Source organism: Caretta caretta, chromosome 3 (genome assembly GCF_965140235.1).
Source record: "Caretta caretta isolate rCarCar2 chromosome 3, rCarCar1.hap1, whole genome shotgun sequence".
NCBI lineage: Eukaryota > Metazoa > Chordata > Testudines > Cheloniidae > Caretta > Caretta caretta.
This window is the reverse complement of record NC_134208.1, coordinates 126830096-126850502: the sequence shown is the minus strand read 5'-3', so window position 1 is coordinate 126850502 and position 20407 is coordinate 126830096. Positions and strand designations below refer to the sequence as shown.

Sequence of the window (20407 nt, the reverse complement as noted above, 5' to 3'; positions counted from 1 at the left end):
TCGGGGTTTTGTTTTGTTTTTTGCAATCCCCAGCCCTTGTCCTGCAAACCTGCAGGTAACTAATTTTACTCCTGTTGTGTAGTTCCACTGATAAGTGCACAAGGGCTTGCAGGATTTGGGCCTTTAACCACAATCTTGCAAAAATATATCATATGCAAGTGAGTAAATGTTTGCACTATTGAGTTTCCTAAGTAAAAGAATGGTAAGTTGCAAAATAGCACATACCTATTCAAAGATCATAAACCAGTTGATTGAGAAAGATAGCAACAAGAACACTGTCAACAAAATGAGTCACATCGCTGCTCCATGTCAACAACGGCAATGTGAATACTGTAAGTATTAGCTAAGATGGTCAGGGATGCAACCACAGGCTCCAGGTGTCCCTAACCTCTGACTGCCAGAAGCTGGAGACTGGAAAACGGGATGGATCCTGTTCTGTTCACGCCCTCTGAGTTATCTGGCACCTGCCACTGTCAGAAGACAAGATACTGGGCTGGATGCACAGGGGCCTGCGCAGGCATTTACATTTGACTGCTTTTGGAGAGGCACGTTAAATACATGATGTTATGAGGCAGTACAGTACATCCTCACTATAACAAAGCCCTGGGGATCCAAGGCATTTGGCCATTATAGCCACGGGTTCATTATAGCAAAAGAGGGGGGGGGGGAACAGCTCCCTTGGCCACAAGGGGAGCTCAGCTCCCCTTGCTGCTGGAGAGAGAGAGGGCCGGAAGAGCTCGCTCTCTCCCTCCCCTGGGGCCAGAGGAGCTCTGTGCCCCTGCCTGTCCCCCCTTGTACACACCCCTGGCTGGATGGACCCTTGCTCTGACCTGACCCAGTAGGTCCTTAAGCGGTAGTCCAGACCCGTGAAAGATCAATGGTCATTCGTCCAATGCCTCATATTTTGTTGATTTAACGATGTCACGGCATGGGCTGTTTGCAGGAAATGTGACCCCCCTCCCCACCCTGATTTCTTCATTTCACTCATTACCGCCAGTCTGCATGTTTGCTTTTCCAACGGGGTGCCCAGCTCACGAGCAGCAGCAGCAACAACCCGCGTCCCCAAAGCAGAAAAAGCGCGCAGCCCACACCCCTCGTGCTGTGCCCTATGTTGCTTCTTGCTGACGGCTGCACGGTGCAGGGCGGAACCCGGCGGCACCGCTCGCGTGGCTGCTGCCGCCCATTGCCCGGGACTGCCCCGGGTTTCTTCCCCTGGCCTGCCGCAGGGCCGCGCTCCGGAGGGTGCCCGGCGGCTACCGCTCCTCCCGGGGCGCGGGGGCTGGGCAGAGCCAGGGGCGCTGCGAGGACGCTGCGGTGGCTGGCCGGACTCGGCAGCGGCTCCTCTCACTGCGCCCGCGGCCACCTCGCAAGCGGTAAGTGCCGCCCCCGGCGGGGCGGGGAGGGGGCTAGCGCGAGCCCCGCCGCGGAAGAACCGCGCTGGGGAGGCCGAGCCCCGCGGGAGTGGGGCTCCCTGCCACACGTGCGCGGGCTCCTGTGACCAGCCCCGGAGAAGGGGGGGGAGGGCAAGGCGCCTCTGTGGCCAAGTCTCCCAAGCTGGGGCGCGGCCAGGGCACGAATATTTCTCAGGGAAGCTGTTTCTGCTCTTCGGGGGTCTGACACCGCGCCCCTGCCTCCAACCCCCAGGAATAGGCTTCTTGCCGCGCAGGCGACATAGTGGCGCTAAGCGGGCGGGTTTGAAAGAAGCAGGAGATCGCCCTGGGGGTGTCTGACCTGTTCCCACTTGATTCACGGCCTTTCCTTAAAGACAGCACCCAGGTGTTCCCGAAACGGTCACTCGGGCGGAATTTCATGTGTTACACACGAATGAGGCTGCACTTCATTTTAAAAGCTAGTCAAACAACGTTTGACTTATTCTGCCTTTCAGAAACCAGGATTCTGCATTTCTGTGCCGCCATTCATCTCAAAGATTCCCAAAGCATCTAACCGCACAACCCATAGGGTGGGATTACTTCTTGCACCACTGAAATGCAGCAAGCTCCGGGGTACAGCACAGCAGCTGTTAGCGTTTTTATAAACTAGTCTTCACCATGTTCCAGCTTAACTGAAAACTACACTCACATCCCTCTCCTCCTCCCCTCCCTTACAATTTTCCTTTAAACTTGAATCACCCATAGAGCTTTTCTTTGTTCTAAATAAATACATTTCTACAATCTGGACTCAGTTGGGAGAGTGAAGGGAAGCTCGCGCTGCCTCCCTGTGAGAGCCTTGAGTTACCATTGATGAGGTTTCCTGCAAATTGTACTTTTGAAGTGGAATGGGTGGGGTTTCCTCCCTCTCTCCCACACAATTAGGAGTAGGTTTCATCCAAACTTACAGATGGGGCAGGAGTATCCAAGCAGAAGTTTAGGGTGAGATCCATGAAGGGCAACACTGAGCACCTTGGTGGCTAGAAAATCACAGGAACAATGCTGCAATCCACAAAGACTGAATTAGCCACCCTTAGGCTTCCTATGCAATGAAAGTGGAGAAATAGGCACCACAGAATGGTGATCTGCGAAGCCAGCATGCTAGCCGCCTAATCTAACCAAAGGGAGACACTGGTAAAAGGGGTATGTGTTAAGTGCCAATTCTTGGGCAGAGATAGGTGCCAAAGTCCAGGCTCCATGGAGGCACCTTGTACCTTGACTAGTGATCCACAAATTGGGGAAGATGGGCACTTGGCTGCCTAAACTGCATGAAAGAAATCACAGGAGGACCACCTCCATTATAACCTTTTGCCTAGTGAATAGGGTACTCATCAGGCAGGGGGACCCCTGCTTCAAGTCCCACATCCTCCTCATGAGGCAAAGGGGATCAGCCAACTCTCAGGTCAGGACTCTAACCACAAGGTTATGGGCTATTCTGATGGGAGGAGGGGTCTCTTAATCTCTGCTGTTGACGTGGCTTCACTTGAATTAAACAATGGAATATGTAAATATTAATTGGGCCAGAGAGAGGGAGTTAGAACCACTCTATAGCCTGGTGAGTAGGATGCATCCCTGAGCAAAGGCAGATCCTGCTCAAATCCTTTCTCCCCATCAGGCTGAGGTGGGGACTTGAATGGGGGTTTCCTACATCTTGGATGACTACCTTATGCACTAGGTTAAAGATTATAAAGGAGGTTGTCTTCCTAATCCCTTCCCCCCCACCATCCCTTCCCTGCCCCAGTGATTTTGTGTGAATTTGTCCAAGGGATTGTGAATCGCCCGGGGGCACAGGCAGGAGATCGATGTCCAGATGCCAATTATGAGGCAGCATTGTGTGTGCACTCAGGCAGGAGGTGGGCATCTAGCTGCTGCAGTGCACATGCCTAAAGGAAAAACTTAGGTGCTGAGAGAGTTTATGTGCTTACAGTGTTAGGCGGTAGCCGAGCAGGAAGTTTGTGAATCACACTGGTGCCAAAAAATGGGACGTATACACCTAAGTACCTTTGTAAATCCTACCCGTAGAGCATGCACGCACCATTGGAGGAGGAGTAAGACCCAAATTAAGTTCCAGATGGATAGCTATTCAGCAATTTTCATGGACTTGAGGAGAAGGAAGGCACACTGTGGAATGTGGCTGCTTCCCTTCTTCCTTCTGCTTTGAGCAGTAAAGTTCCTACCAGATGGAGGGGTTTGTGAGGTATCTGAGAGGAAAGGATCAAAAGCAGCAGGACTGCTACTCCCCACCACTCTCCAGAGTTTGATCCCTAATGAGCTATATTTTCTACTGTCCATCATGGCCCTATATTGAAAAGGAAGGCTATGCAGCTTCTCCTTTTAAAATCATGGAGAAAATTGGCTATTATTTCAGTAAAGAGAAAATTGGAAGTGGTCTAAAGATTTCATAACTCTATGTAAATCTATGCTAGCTGGTGGAGGGTGGGTAATATTAATGGCTTTTCATGGGAGCCAAGGTACAGGAGCAATGGCACAAGGTCTGTATATCTCCCATAAAGATAGTAGTAAGTCCAGGAATCAGTTTTTCAGAATTGGAAATGTCTTGTTCCCCCCCCCCCAAAAAAAATCCTTGTCTGGAAAAGTAATGCTTTAGAGAGTGTTCATTTACCTAGTAGTTACTTTAAAGACAACATAATTTACTATGGCAGTTGACTTGTATTCTACTTGCTAAGTAATTTCCCAATAAAAAGATTTTATGTATGATTTAAGTAATAAGATGTCAGTTTGTAATATAAAACTTCATAAATATGTTTAATGTTGGCTTTGAAATTTGGCTAAGGTAATTAGATGTAGTAATATTGTCCTTTATTTATACTGTTTTGTTTACCTTCTGTTTCATAACAGACTGGTAGTGAAACTGAAATAGGACATGGCAACCAGCTTACAGCTTTATAAGAAAAGTACGTTTCCTCCTCTTCTGAATATTTATCAGCCGTCACATGGCAGGAATCAGGTAATCATTTTAAATGATGTCGAAGTTGTGAGTGAAATACTTCTTTAAAATGTGAGAATTATTTGCATTCTGGGAGAATTATCTTTATTTACTCAAAACATGCAGAAGGCGTGCAGTAACGGAGACCTAAGTGTTTTAGCAGAAGCTCCGCTGACGAAATCCTCTTTTCTATTGTGACGTGGTATTGCCATTTCTTGTGTGTTTCCTGTTAAGGACCACATTTCTCCCCTTCTTCCCCACCTCCCCAAAGTTCAGTTCAAATGAAAGTTACCAAACAAACAAACAGGGAAGGAGTAAGCTATTGACTAATTGCTATCTGCTGTTAAATTAATTTTGTGTATTATATGGAAGAGTGCCTATTAACCAGATTTCCCTTTCCTTTCTCAACAAGAAGGAATTCTACTATAAATGTAAAGGCAACTAATATAAATATGTGCTTGCCATTAAATACAGACTATTGTTTGGGTCTGTGTGGCAGAGGGAGTTAATTTTCAGGACAGAGCCTTTCTAGTAAGTTCAAATTCTGAAGACCTCAAAAGAAAGCTAGTTTAGTTGTCTCAGGCAGGCCTTTACTGGACATTCTTCTTCGAGTCATTGCTCATGTGTATTCCACAATAGGTGTGCGTGCTTGGCACGTGCACCGGTGCCGGAAGTTTTTCCCCTAGTAGTACTTGTAGGGGGGAGCGCCCCCCTCCACTGCGACCCCTGGAGCGGCACCTGCCTGGCGCGGTATAAGGGGGGCTGTGCTCCCCCCATCCTCAGTTCCTTCTTGCCGCCAGTGAAGATACGTCCGAACTGCTCAGCTCCAACTTTGAGGCAGCTCGACCCCAGTAGTACCTGTAGTCAGTTAGCTAATTCAGTTAGTTTAGTTAGTCATTGAGCCTGGGCCGGGGCATGCCCTGCACCTCAGGCTTTAAGTCATGCGGCTCTTGTAGGCACTGTATGCCAAGGAGTGACCCGCACGTGGATTGTCTGCGCTGCATGGGAGGAACCCATATCAGTGACAGGTGCAAGATCTGCAAGTCTTTCGAGCCCCGGACTGAAAAAGAAAGGGACATTAGGCTCCGGGCCGTCCTGATGGAGTTGGCTGCTCCAAACCGGTATCTGGCATCGGTACGCGGAGACCCGCTGGTACAATTGTCCAGTCGGCACCGCTCTCCATCCACGGGGCACGCCAAGAGGACCGGAAAGACTTTCTCTTCGCAATGGCACCGAGGGAAGTCTGGGACAGAGGCTAGGCCCATGTCAGGTAGTCCTTGATTCCCATTGGGCCCTAGGCCTCCAACTCACGTTGAGCAGAGTAGCCCAGCCCCTTCGGAGCAGGCCTGTCCAGATGCCATCTACACCCGAAGCCCTCCAGGCAGCCAGGGACATTATATCCATGCCAATGCCTGAAGCTCCGCTGATGTCGGCCTCATGTTCCAGAGGCAAGCTGCTGCTGGGATCACTGCAGTCGCCCCTGGCCCGGTACCGATTGAGGGAACGTTCCCAACACCGTTCACTACCCAGCGACCATTCAGGGCTCAGTCCATGTGGATTGCCCTCGACGCCGGCCAGACTGTCTGGATGGGTGCTGTCCGACCAGAACTCCCGGCACCGCTCGTCTTCGCGAAGAAAATATCAATGGGTCCGTGGCGGACGTCGCCAACTGTCCTCGTCTCGCAGGAGATACCACAGTCAGTCGCGGCACAGTCGTTGACACCATTCCCGCTTGGACTCCTGTTCCAAGTCTCTGCAAAGGCGCCGTAGCCCTGGGCGTCGACCGCTGGTGTCTCGCCGATGCGGGTCTGCCCGTCAAGGCCATTTGTGGAGCAGCTACTACCATCGGTGCCGCTCCTCCACGTCGAGATTGTGATCCCGTGGCCAACATAGATCCCGGCACCGCCGATACTCCCAGTCCAGAGGCAGCAGCAGATCATACGCCAGCCTGGCCTCCGCTCACAGCCGCCTGTCTACAGGCCAAGCTAGGCAGCCCAAACAGCCGGCTCCAATGGTGCCTCAGCAAGCACAATGGCACCAAGTGTCGTGGCTGGCCCAGTGGTGCCAGTGGGCACCGAGGCCTCCGGCGCAGCGCTGGTGGGGGCTCGCTTGGTGGCCAGGGCCTTGGAAGCACCGTCGGCGTCCATCTTTAGACCGCCAGAAAAAAGGTCGGTGGGACCTGTGTCCTCGGTACCGTGCCTGGAGTCCTACCAGGTGATGGATCCTCAGGTGCCAGACAAAACCCAAAGAACTGCACCGGTCTTGCCCAGTCCAGAGGAGTTGATTGCAGCCCCACCCCCCTCCATCCTGCAGGAGGACTACCGGGCCCACCAAGACCTCCTAAAAAAAAGGTGGCAGCGAGCCCCCACCTCCAGGCTGAGGAGATGGAAGAGCCCTCAGACTCCCTGTTCAATGTGCTGTCCCCTTCAGCACAGGGCAGGGTGGCCTTGCCGCTCCATGAAGGGGTGGCAAGAATTTCAAATGCCCTGTGGTGAACACCAGCCTCCTTGGTTCCCATCTCTAAAAAGGCGGAGCGCAAGTACTTTGTACCCACAAAGGGACATGAGTATCAGTATACCCACCCGGCACCCAACTCGTTGGTGGTCGAGTCGGTCAACCACAGGGAGCGGCAGGGGCAACCAGCCCCGACCCCCAAGAACAAAGACTGGATGGTATTTGGCGTCTGACCATGGCTCTTGGCTCCGGCTTGCTTGCTGGACTTGGTAACTCAGCTCCTGACTGGGACTCTGGCCACTAGGCCTGGTCACCTGCTCCAACATTAGGTCAGTCTCCCGCCCTGACCGTTAGGCAAGACTGCACACGGCCTGGCCCTTGAAAGAAAGAAAGTCTTTCCCAGAACACAACCAAAAAACCATTTCATTTGAATAACTGTCCAAAAATCAGAAATGCACTACTAGACACTATTGTGTGAAAATCCACCCAGAAACGATATAACAATAATAATATAGCAGTTACCAAAACACAAATAATAGAGTGAAATTCAGTGCCCTAAAAAATCCGAATAGAAACTGTACGAGGAATCTGCTAAAGAGAGAAACGAAGACATGATTGCTCAGTGCTTTGGAAGTCACACTGAGGATGAAGAATGCTTTATAAAGTATTTATTGCTTCATCAAGTTGTAGCATGTAATGCCCCAAACCAGTTCCATTTTCCTAAATAAATAACTGATAATAAAGCAATTAACCTGCAGTATTGCCAAGAGTTAAATGTTTACCTTGTAATATTACTTAGCACTTCTATAGAGCTTTTCATATGGGGATATGAAAACATTTTACATCTTTTACAGAATTAAGCCTCACAAACTTCCCTGCAAGTGAGGGAAGTATTATCCTCATTTTAGCGCTAAGAAAAATAGTATAAGTGACTCATCCAAGGTCACACGGTATGTCAGTGGCAGAGACAAAAAGCGAATCCAATTCTCTTGACTCCCTGTCCCCTGCTCTGACCCTAAATGAATCTACGTTTCCCCACCTAGGAATCACCAATCAGAAAGAGAAATATTACAGGTAGAAGTACGACAGACCTAGTAACTCTACCAGTAACTAATTAATATAGCAATTAAACAGAACAGTCTGCAAGGTTTTGCTATAAATCTTTCTGCTGTCTTACATCCAGTTGAGTTGAATATACTTGTCCTGGGATTCCCTAAGAGTTTGACCTACATTCAGCTTTTTTGCCCTGAATTATTTTGAGTTTGTGTTTAATGGGAACAGAAAGGCTATTGTTACTAATAGTGCGCCTGCCTACTTTCACCATCATTTAAATGTGTGGGACTGAATGCCAATTTTTGGTGCCTATCCATCAAAAATGTTCCAAAAACTAATGTTTAGGTTGTTGCGAAGGAAGCTATGGGTATGCAGGTGTGTGAATGTTTCTTTGCTCCCACCCTTGCAGGGGGCTTCAGTTTTGCTCTTTCTTTCTTTTTTTTTTTTTTGAAGTATAGATAAGCTGAATCTCTTCTGACGGGCAAGAGAGTATGGTTTGCCAGTTCCTGTTTTACGGTTGCTGGCAGTTATTTGTCACACACAACCATTCAGTTTACCTGCTACAGTTAATAAAAAAAATTAGAAAATAACCCCTTTTCTTGAGTCTCAGAAAAATTCACAGTCCCCTTTATAGTTGGTCACCCTCAAAATAAGAAAAAGGAGTATACTGTAAGTACAAAGAGAGTTGACAGCATCAGCTTGTTGGTGTACTTCACATGTAATATTGCCATAGTAACAAAATGGTGAATATAGCCATTCATCACAGAATGCTGAGCTAAAACAGACACTATGGTTATTTACTGTAATAAAAGTAAAATGTAGACTGTTAAGGTCTCCATGATGAACTAAGGCCGTGTTTCCCAAACTTGGGACACCTCTTGTTCAGGGAAAGCCCCGGGCAGGCCGGACCGGTTTGTTCACCTGCCGCGTCTGCAGGTTCGGCCAATCGCGGCTCCCTCTGGCCACGGTTCACTGCCGCAGGCCAATGGGGGCTGCGGGAAGCGGTGTGGGCCGAGGGACGTACCAGCTGCCACTTCCTGCAGCCCTCATTGGCCTGGAGTGGCAAACCGTGGCCAGTGGGAGCCGCAGTCCGCCGAACCTGCAGACGTGGCAGGTAAATAAACTAGCCCTGCCCGCCATGGGCTTTCCCTGAGCAAGCGGAGTCCCAAGTTTGGGAAACACTGAGCTAAGGAATAAAAGGTCTCCCTTATATGGTCCATTCTGTAAGTCAGGAATTAAGTGTCTCTGTACATGATGTGAGGGTAATTAGGGCATTCAGCAAACATTTGTAGAGCTATCAATTACAGCATTATATCTTCCACATGAAAGCCATGCTGAGCTGCAAAGTGCAGTCACAGATAACGTATTCTGACGTTTAATTTATATGAGTATATCAAGTGTCTCCCTTCAACACATTCTGCTGATTTTGTTTCAGTAAGGTCATTGTCTGTTGTGTAAATGCTTGTACTATAGTAATGCCCAGAGGTCCCAATCAGGATCCATTGTATAAAGTGTATGTGCATTATAGATGGAGCTTGTAGTGCTGCCAATTAATTAAGGTTGCCCAATGTTTTCCATTATAATACTCTATTTTCAATTGCTTAAAACATTGCCAAATTTTAACCATTTTGGCTGAAGTTTTCCATGTGAGGTGTCAGTCGCAAGCTAAATATTTTTGGAAAGTTTCAGCAAAAATGGTTCAGCCATTTCAAGAATGAGATTAGAGAAAAATATGTTTTGCCCATGTTCTTTTAAAAAAAAAATCACACCCATTTTGTTGAGAAGCTTTAGCACCTCCATACTTTAGAGCAGGAACTTGACATTTGGTGGGAGGGTTGACTTTGTGTCAGGGGTTTGGCTTTGCTGTTCTTGTGGAAAAACTACCTGTATTTGATCAAATTATAAACCTTAGACCTCATTTCACATATGCTGAATAAAGTCTTGTTAGATTTGGCAGCTAAATTTCCTGAGGATTCCATCTGCATGGAACAGGCTCCAGCCTGGGGCTGCAGGGAATGAGTATGACTTTCCTTGCAGAGAGATTGTCACTCCTGTTCTCTCTGCGCTCCCCCAGCCGGTAACCAGGCAGTGAGAAGAAGGAGGAGGCTGGCTGACTGGACTAGAATACAGAAGGGACAAGAGTCAGACTTGGGGAGGTGGGCAATGGAGGGAGTAAATAGGGACAAGAAGTCTGGAGGGAGTGGGTGGAGGTGACTGGGATGAGGAGTCGAGGAAGGCAGGAGACTGGAGTGAGGAGCCCAACAGGGGAGTGAGGAAGAGCTAGGATGGGGAAAAGAACAAGCTGAAGGGGAGAAGGGAGTCAGGCTTGTGGGGGATCAGGGGTAGATGGGTTCCTAACCATTCGAGTATCCACCCCTCAGAACTTGGAATAGACCTCAGCATTCCTGAATCCACCATTCCCCTGTCAGCAATATTGGTGAACCCCACTGGCAAAGTGTGTGCCATCCCCCTCTAGTGGCTTGGTCCTTAGAGGATAACTGTCTAGTACTGCTACCAATTATGCTGGTATCTACAATGGAAGAGGTCTTTGTAGTGGATCTAAAGGTTTGAACCCTGCTGATGACCCATGTGGGTGTCAATATGATGTCACATGATATAATTTGTTTATTCAGTTTGCTTTATTTATAAAACCTAGGAAAGTAACACACAAAGTTTGCAAAGTCAAGCACTCAAAAGTTAGGAAATGCCAGTATTAAGGTTTCTTGTACAACCTTAATTGGCCTCCTTGCACATAGGCTTAGTGTTAAAATTTAAATACAAGATGAGACACTAATTTTCTTTCTGGACGCCTTCCTCATTCAGTACACAGATTGACCAGCACTGGGGATGAATCAGGGTTTTGTAGTGAAGGAGGCTCTTGGGTCCTGCCATGACCCAATACACACAAAAGACAGGAGCTTACATGAAGCTTATAAATTAATTTCAGACATGACGCAACTGGGGATGTGAGGGGTTAACAGCCAAGCAGGAGAGAGGGAAAAATAGGGCTAACTTAAAAAGATTATACAAATGCTCAGTGAAGACAAGTGCATGCCATGACGGAGCAAAGACTTTGTTCTAAAATATAATAAAAACAGGAAGTTGGGCACCTAATTGGCCAGTTTCATGTAGGTATGGTGGAAGAGAAAGGAGATGATATGGCTTTGGGGACCAGCTCGGGAAGGGCATTCTATTCTGCGGAGAAGGTGGTAAAAAGCACAGGGACAGTTATGAGATAAGTGGCCAAACAGGGTGCCTAGGCTGACTTCCTTGGTGGAGCAAAGTGCCTGTAGTTGCATTGAGAAGGTATGGGAAATCAAAAGTAAAGCTTACAATTCCCAGGGCTTGTCTACACTACCGGCCAGATGGACGGGCAGCAATCGATCCAGCGGGGGTCGATTTATTGTGTCTAGTATAGACGCAGTAAATCGACCGCCGATCACTCTAGTGTTGACTCCGGTACTCCACCTCAATAAGAAGCACAAGGGGAATCGATGGGAGAGCATCTCCTGTTGACACACTGCAGTGAAGACACCACGGTAAGTAGATCTAAGTACTGTGACGGGGCAAGGCCAGATGGCTATAGAAAAGTAGTGGGAGATAGATATATTAACTCCAAGCTAAACAAATCCCTGGTACCAGGGTAAGTGAAATGTCAGCTGCTCCAGGTCAGTTAAGACACCTGCGGCCAATTAAGAACTTTCCAGAAGGCAGGGAGAATGCTAGGTTGATTGGGACACCTGAAGCCAATCAGGGGCTGGCTGAAAAAAGCCTCCCAGTTAAAAGCCTCCCAGTCAGTCAGGTGGGGGTGCATGTCAGGAGCTGTGGGAGGAAGTTGCGCTGTTGGAGAGACTGAGCAGTACACACCATATCAGGCACAAGGAAAGAGGCCCTGAGGTAAGGGTGAAGTGGAGCTTGAGGAAGTGAGGACTGCTGGTGGGGGAAGTAGCCCAGGGAATTGTACATATCATGTTTCTAAAAGGTCAGCTACCATAGCTGATACTATTAGGGTCCCTGGGCTGGAGCCCGGAGTAGAGGATGGGCCCAGGCTTCGCCCTCCACCCCCCTTTGCCCCCTGATTAATCACTGAGACTGGGAGACAACAGAGACTGTGCAAGGAAGGATAACTTCTCCTCACCTCCCTCGCTGGCTTATGATGAAAATGGCTCAGTAGACTGTGACCCTTGTCTCTAGAGAGAGAAGGGTTAAGTGGAGGGTCACAGTGAGCCTCTGAGGCTAGCGAAATCCGCTAGGAAACACGGGACCCACGGAGGCAAGGACAGAGCTTTGTCACAGTACGTTGACTTCAGCTACGTAACTTAGATCGATTTCCCCCCCCTCCCCCAGTAGTATAGACCAGCCCTAAGCAAAATAATCATACATGCTTGGAGAGGAGTAAAGAGCGTGTGTTTGGATTGTCAGTAAATCTCTCTTCGGACACGAGCCATGTATCACTGAAGGCTACCCCAGCATGGGAATAGGTATTTCTGCATCTGAAATATAAAGGATATTTATTCCACTGATTTACTTTTGATAGGGACCTCTGAGCCTTTGAGACAGTGTGCTAATGATTGTCTCAGTTCTTGATTCAGGCACCGGGGTTGTTAGCCCATCAAAGGCATTGGGAGGCGTCTCCTGTGACAGTTTTGAGTTTAGCTCTTCTGTCAGATTTTCTTCTTCCCCTCAAACAGAACTGGCTTCACAGCAATGGCAGTGTTTTATATCTCCGTCACATTTTTTGCTATAGTTACAGTTGATGCATTTTGCTTGAAGCAGAGTTGAGCTCAGTCCAGGCTCTCTCCTTCTCGCTTTTGTTGCAACTGCTGTGCCATGGCAGTCTGCCATTTTTCTAAACTCAGTATTCACACACAGACCTTTCTGCAGGACAGGAATGGCCAGGATTATGCATGTTTGCAGTGTGTCCTTGGTAGCAAGGAATTACTTACAATGCAAGGGGGATTCTTTCAACTGTGAGCAATGTGCCTATTGAGCTGTACCTTGGTCCCCATCCAAAGAGACAGATTTTTGTAAATAGGAGGCAAATCAATAGTTTGGGTTTTTTGTTTTTAACACAGATTCTTTTTATATGTAAATCATTCTTATTTTTCTATATTTTTAGCAAACTTTTGTCCTGTGTGCTTTACTGAATGAAAAGTATTGTATAAAACACAAACTACCAATATAAATTCAATGCTATCCTGGACATGTTATTACAACCAATTGTATCACGGTGGAAGAATATACGGAGTTGCATAAACATTTCTTTTTTTTAAATAGTACCAAATTTATTTCTGAGGTAGCAGTTTCCGATATCGACTTTGGTCTCCTGTCAGCAAAAGGGATGTGTTCACACTGAATCTCAAACAACAATCTCAAACAATTTACTTTAATCTGAGAAGCAGATTAACTTTTTTTTTTTAAATTTGATTTATTTTAGCTCCCAACCACTTAATTATTGGTGTGAGTGCTTCTGTCACTCCCAAAACAATTACCATGCAAATTTGGACTTTTTAAGAGTTGCCTTGTGATGGGGCGGACTGGGAATGAGAAGGTCAACCCTTCCCTGCTGGCAGAGGAAGCCACGCCCCTGAGGCTCTGCTGGGCATGCTCCAACAGAGAGTCAAGTATAAAAGCCTGCAGAGCTGCTCAGTCAGGGCTGGCGGCTGTGGAAGGAGGACACCCAGCAGAGGCTCCTGTTGCACCAATAAAATAAAAACCAGCAGGATCTTCTTAAAGGGAAAAAGGCAAAATACCACATTTATTGTGAATATAGAAAGAATCATAGTAAGCAGTTAGTTACAGCTGTAACATTCCATTCAATCTCATATTTATTCACACATTCATTCATACACACACACACACACACACACAGGTTCTACAAGGTTGTTATCATAGTTACCAGCCTTAGAGTTGCTCATGCCAAACCACTGGCCAGGTGGCCTGGACATGAGGAGAGAGCAGGGCCTTGTCAGATACTCATCTGATGCTCCTGGAAGTTGGTTTGCAGAATCAGACCCCAAAGCTCTCACTTTTTAGAGTCTATTTTTATAGGAATTTCTTCCTATGCCAGTCTATGGGAATTGCTTCATCATGCTGTTGCTGAATCAATCAACAGATAGCACATTCCTGACGGCTCCAAGATGTTATCTTGTTCTTTGGTTCTCCCATTCTTGAGGCTGTTGGGTGGATTCCAGTCTGCCCTCCGGGGGGCGGGGGGTCCTCTGGTTATTTCCACTTGATGCCTTCTTCAGCCGATGGATACTGGATTCTTAGGCTGGCACCTCCCTGATCATTCAGTTATTATCCACACCAAGCATCCATCCACATACATCCTCTATCTCTATTTTAATCACAATTGTTAATACAACAAAAGGGCGGGGAGTCTCTGGGTGCTGTTTCTGTTGTTAGAGTATTGCTTTGAGTCTCTCTCTGTGTGAATTGCTTTGAGAACAGACTCTGTCTTAGAATGTACTAACACAATTAGCAGCTTGCAAGTTTCACACATAGAGGGAGAGAAACAGTACCAGAAACCAAGAGACCTCTTAATTAGTAATACGCTGGAATTTAAACTCTGGGGAATCAAACTCATTTGTGATTTTAATACAGAACTTCTTTAATATGATCCAACACTCCAGCCCAGGAGCAGTGGCGACTTGTACAGGAGAGAGCCAAGGGGCCAGGAAGTGGGACCAGAGACTGGCAGCTGTGGGAACCCTAGGGAGCCCCAGAGGCTGAGGAACCTGAAGACACTGATGCCACAGGGACTGCTACATTTGGAGAACTGGTAGAAAGTGACCCAAGGAAGGGAAGGGAGTGGTATCTCCCACCACTCTGAGGGCAGCGTGTTGCAGTAGGATTCCCCGCTGACCCGGGGCAGATCACGCTGTCAATGACAGGGCCCTGAGTTGGAGCCCGGTGAAGGCGGGTGGGCCCAGGCTCCCCTACTGGGGGTCTCTAACCCCCCCCCTTTTTTTGTGACAACATAGTTCACCAACCCCTCTCTTACCTCAAAGGAGATAGATGAACTCCGGCTGCTGGGCTGAACTATCCTACAAGGGGAAGAGGACTTAGAGGGATTCTGGCCCTCAGGCCACACCACTTTAGGAGCTCCCTATAGAGACTCCGGCCGCTAGGCCACGCTATCCCACCAGAGGAAGAGAGTTTCGGGAGACTCTGGCCATTGGGCCGTGTTGCTTTAGGAGCGCACTATGGGGACTCCGGCTGCTATGCCGCGCTATCCCACCAGGGGAAGAAGATTTAGAGGGACTCTGGCCACTGGGCCATATAGCCCTGACTACCGGGGAGGTTGTAGAACTGGCGTAGAAGCCGGGAGGCGGGGTTAACCTCGCCCCCCCTGGAATCAAAGGGGTTGACAAGGTACAAAACCCCCCACATACCTCATACAATGATTGGTTTCTGTTGGGACCAAATTCCCAGGAATATCACCCTCCCGGGGGCTCATTTTATGGCAGTAATTTAGGAACATGGTAGGCCCATGAGATGGGCCAAGTAAGGCAAGGCTGGTTGATGAACAAACAAGCCATAAGTCTGTGATTTAAAAATAAATGAAGCAAAATTCCACAGTCAGAATTTGTTATATTAAATTAAATGTTTTCTTGCAGCCAGGGCTTCAAGATAAGAAACTGAGCTCCTAGAGTAGTCCAGAACAGGCTCAGAGAGACACAAATACTCACTCATAGTACATTCACTCTGCAACCAACAGCCTTCGCTAACTGCAATTCTAACAAACATCTCAAGATCAAAGGCTACCAGATCCTTACTTTGAACATATCTGCTCTCTAAATACTGGGATCCTGGTCATTTTCTAGATTTATAGATTCTCAGACTAGAAGGGACGATTGTGATCATCCAGTTTGACCTACTGTATAACACAGGCCACAGAACTTCCCCAAAAATAATGCCTAGATTTTAAATCAAGATTGATTTAAAAATTGTCTGATGGAAAATCCACAACGGTGCTTGGTAAATTGTTCCAAATTCTGGATACAGCCTGAAAGATTCTTAATAAACCGGACAGGGCAGCACAAACAGTGTACAGAGTATTTTAAGGTCAGAGTTAAGGGTGATTGGGTACCTCAGTTCTGCCTTTCCATGCTTCATTTTATTTATCTTGATGTAGAGTTTCCTGGTCCTCTAACATTTGTTGTTTGTAAAGCCACAAAGTTCTAATCCGGTTTAGTTTGAGTAAGGCATTGATACAATCTCACTGCTTTATCTCTAGATTAACTTTTCTTTTTAGGGAGGGTCTGTGATTCTTAAATTCTTATAGAAATTACAAGAAATAATCTGTGACACCTTGATATTCCAACATTTCTGAGTTTAGAAGCATTTACTAAGTGTGTTGGACCCATCAATGCACATTACTGGTCTCTTGATTTGGAACTTTTGAGTTTTGTATGTGCGTACATCTGCATCTAGCAGGCTTTGGGTTCTGGCAGAGATTGTAAAGTATGTCTAGGGAAACTTCTATAGTTTGCTGGTACAGCTTGCAAAATCCTGTCCCTAGGGCCAATGATTTAGCACTGCATTAACCCAGGTGCTTTGTGTATATTACTTTCAAGAGGAGCAGAAATCTATATTAAATTGTTGATACGAGTTTACATCTCTACCTCCATTTTCATGAAGGTGTATGTTTGGTAATTCGGATTAGACTCTGGAAGTGGGTGGGTGGGTGTACACCATTCAAAATTGCTTTTTAAAAAAAGGTGAAAATTCAAATAAGTAGATATAGCCGTTCATGAGGCCTTTGCACGTGGAGGTGGGCTATGGGAGATCTGCCAGTGATTTGGTTCAAGCACATACAGTGAAGTCCGTTACTGAAAGCCATAGAAACAAAGGTCTTATACTAGTTTGTATATATTCTCTGGAATACTTTACTAGCTCATATTAATACTGAACAATAACTGAGTGGAAAATATTTATGGATTAAAACTTATAAACAAATTCTCAAACTGAGCCAAGCATCAGCTCCACAATTCTGAAAATTTAATTTTTGTATTATTTGGCTACTCTTTGATTTCAGTGAAAGAGACAAAGCAAGGGTTCTGTTATGCACTGAAGAAGGTATGCACATTTTAAAGTGTGGCACTTATCCTAGCCATGATTGATCGGCCCCCTGTTTTGACATCCATATATTTCTGCCCAGAATGACAAAACTCCCAAAAAGATGATGAAAGATGACACCGGGAAGAAGAGGAACAACAAATCATCATTTAGTGATGAAGACAAGGAAGATGCAATGAAACAGGCCCTGCTAGAACAGGTAATTCCAGTATGATGTTTGCAGATAACTTAAACTACTCTGTGTAATAATTCCATAGAGTTAGAACATTTGGATTGCCAGAACCCAAAGAGCTCTCCATTGTTATCCACATGGCCTGATGGCGGCTTCTCTGGTTGCAGGGCTTATTCATTCCTTTGGCTGATAAAGGAGTTGATGCTGATGTTAATGCCCATTTTACCCTTACGTGGTATTCCATTAATTTCAGTGACATTGCTCTTAAAAATTGGACCCAATGATCCAGTTCTTGTATAAAAACTTTCCTCAAAAAGGCACTTCTGGTACCTATATTACTAAGGCGAAGGCAAACAGGAAGACACATGGGAATTGAGGTAGCTGTAATTACCAGTACACTTAATGGGAGAGTCAGGTTGCTCTTACAACAGAATTTTTTTTTTTATAGCAGCTTGCAGATAAATGGGTAGTACATCTTATTAGCTATTTGTAAGCAGATTAGAATTCTCATCTTTAGAATTAAATTAGATTAGAATTAGAAACATCAAACTGAAAGTTTAGCTAAAGTAAACATTATATAGACAATATTTGTGAATGTTCATTTCATAATGTGGCAGTTGCCAGGTACCACCTTATGTCGTGTAATGTAAGGCAATTTTTCTTCTTGGAGTGGTTGCTCATATCTATTGCACAGTAGGTGCTAATAAGATGTACTACCATGTGCACTGGTGTCGGAAGTTTTCCCCCTAGAAGTACCTGTAGGGGGAGTGCCCCTAGCCACCCGTGGAGTGGCACCTCCATGGCGCAGTATAAGGGGCGCTGCACGCTCCCCCCCCCCACCCTCAGTTCCTTCTTGCGGCCAGTGAAGGTGCTTCGGAACTGCTCTGCTCCAGCTTTGCTGCAGCTCGTCCCCAGAACTCTTGTTAGGTCAGTGTATGGTACCTGTAGTTAGTAGTTGTTAGTTAGTGCGCTTGGGCCGGGGCATGCCCCACGCCTGGGTTTTAAGTTGTGGAACACTTGTAGGCGACCGATGCCAGTGAGTGATCCGTACACAGACTGTTTACACTGGGTGAAACCCATCTCAGCTATCACTGCAAGATTTGCAAGTCGTTTAAGCCTTGGACCGAGAGAGAGAGAAACATTAGGCTCTGGGCCGTCCTGATGGAGTCAGCATTGACCCCGACGTTGTGGGTTGTTACATCATATCACCATACAACTATGATGCTATATAAAGTTCTTTGGGAACTTGGCAATCCAAACATAACTCTGTTGTCAGGGTCCAAAACAGTTTATTTAGAAAAGCAGGCACCCTTACTTTCTTAGCTGCCATTGAGTAAAGCACGGATATCTACTGAAAATGGATTTGGGGCCTGGCAGCTTACTGAGGCACTGATCACAGAAATTCTTCTGCTGGGGCAGGGGTGAAATGGATGACAATATGCTCCTCTTGGGCCAGTGGGAACCTGGTAGTATTGAACCAGACCATAGTCAACAGCACCATCTGCTGGGAACTCACTATAATACTTTGAGATTATTTCAGTTATTCTTCAATATATTAACCTAAGAATATTTATATTCTATCTGTAAATATGCAGAGTGTTATCAGTATAATAGTGGGTGGTATATTGGCACTTTGAATACACAGAGAAGTGAACAAAATAATTCAGACTTAAGTTCCTTCTAATTTAGAATTAAGAACACCGGGTCATAGAAGATAGAGAAAGAAAAGACCTGGTAGATTCACCTGTCACCAAACAAATGCAGCATATCGTTCCCAGATATGTCAGACATAAAACTGATATTGCACATGCATTTAGCTCAAAGACACAAGAAAGCACTGGCTATTGTATTGTATGATACTTATGCACTTCCAGCTTTAAGTATTGAACGGTACATTGGATATAAGTTTATTACTAGTGTTCAAATGACTTACTATGTAATACACAGTGGACCCAAATTTTTAAAGGCGTTTTGAGATTTGTGTATAAAGTATGTGTACAATTGTGCTCTTACATTTGCATGCACAATTGTTGGGATTTGTATGTACAGTAGAACCTCAGAGTTACGTAACACCAGAGTTATGAACTGACTGGTCAACCACACACCTCATTTGGAAGTACGCAAACAGGCAGCAGCAGAGAGAGAGACGCACAAAAAGTAAAAACAACAGGGAGTCCGGTGGCACCTTAAAGACTAACTGATTTATTTGGGCATAAGCTTTCGTGGGTAAAAAACCCACTCTTTCAGATGCATCACGAAAGCTTATGCCCAAATAAATCGGTTAGTCTTTAAGGTGCCACCGGACTTCCTGTTGTTTTTGTGGATACAGACTAACACAGCTACCCCCTGATACTGGACACCAGAAAAACAAATACAGTACAGTACTGTGTTAAACGTAAACTACTAAAAAAAGCCTGTTTCTGTGCTGGTTTCATTTAAAATTAAGATGGTTAAAAATGGTATTTTTCTTCTTCTTCATAGTAAAGTTTCAAAGCTGTATTAAGTCAATGTTCAGTTGCAAACTTTTGAAAGAACGACCATGACGTTTTGTTCAGAGTTACGAACATTTCAGAGTTATGAACAACCTCCGTTCCCAAGGTGTTTATAACTCTGAGGTTCTACTGTAATTAGTATTGAACATACAGTCATAGTAATTGCATGTATAAACGTAGGTGTGCAGTTTTGCTCATGGATTTTTCAGCCATCTTTCATTATAAACCTGACCCCGAAGGGCCTGTTCTTGAGCTACTGAAGTTGATGGCAAGACTCATTGACTTCACTGGCACAGAACTGGGCCCTAAGTATACTACTGGATAGTATTCTAGGTACCAGAATACTTACTGTATTCTTTAATACAATGTTGTAGATGCAAGCTTGGCTGAGAGAGAATTCTGGTACCTGAATTATCCATTATTTAATTTCACGATATCATTCAAGGAGACCTTCTAATTGTCTGATAAGTGCTAGCCATATAGGACCTGTATGTGCAATGTGACTTAGCTGACAAACTCAACAGTTGATGGCAACAGTTGATGGCAAGTCACTTTTTTCCATACACAGTATGCTCTCTTTTTATGAGGTATTCCGTATAGTGACTTGCTGGCACTTTGATTTTCATTTGAAAAAAAAAAATCTGACTCATACCTAGAGCATCCAAATAATGAGTGTTTCAAGCGCAGCCCTGTAAGTCCCGGCAGTCAATTGATTTGAATGAAAGTTCTACTAAAACTTTTCCCAAGAAGCCCAAAAGATCCTGGAGTAAGGAAGTAT

The 20407-nt window shown here is 45.9% G+C and overlaps 1 protein-coding gene across 13 annotated transcripts in view; it reads left to right on the top strand.

Moving 5' to 3' along the window:
- LOC125633970 (uncharacterized) overlaps positions 1–20407 on the top strand; it is a 127456-nt gene that overhangs the window by 24980 nt on the left and 82069 nt on the right. For 4 of the 13 annotated variants that reach the window (XR_007355742.2, XR_007355741.2, XM_048844043.2 and 1 more), the window contains exons 1-3: positions 988–1373; positions 4287–4395; positions 17048–17164. Coding sequence is in view for 10 of the 13 variants with exons in the window: in XM_048844043.2 (XP_048700000.1) it covers positions 4312–4395; positions 17048–17164 (201 nt within the window). In the remaining 3 variants the exon portion in view is untranslated. Of the gene's footprint in view, positions 1–981; positions 1374–1982; positions 2004–4286; positions 4396–12030; positions 12177–17047; positions 17165–20407 lie in introns of those variants that run through there. The other 9 variants (XM_048844046.2, XM_048844036.2, XM_075126853.1 and 6 more) reach the window with 9 other exon arrangements.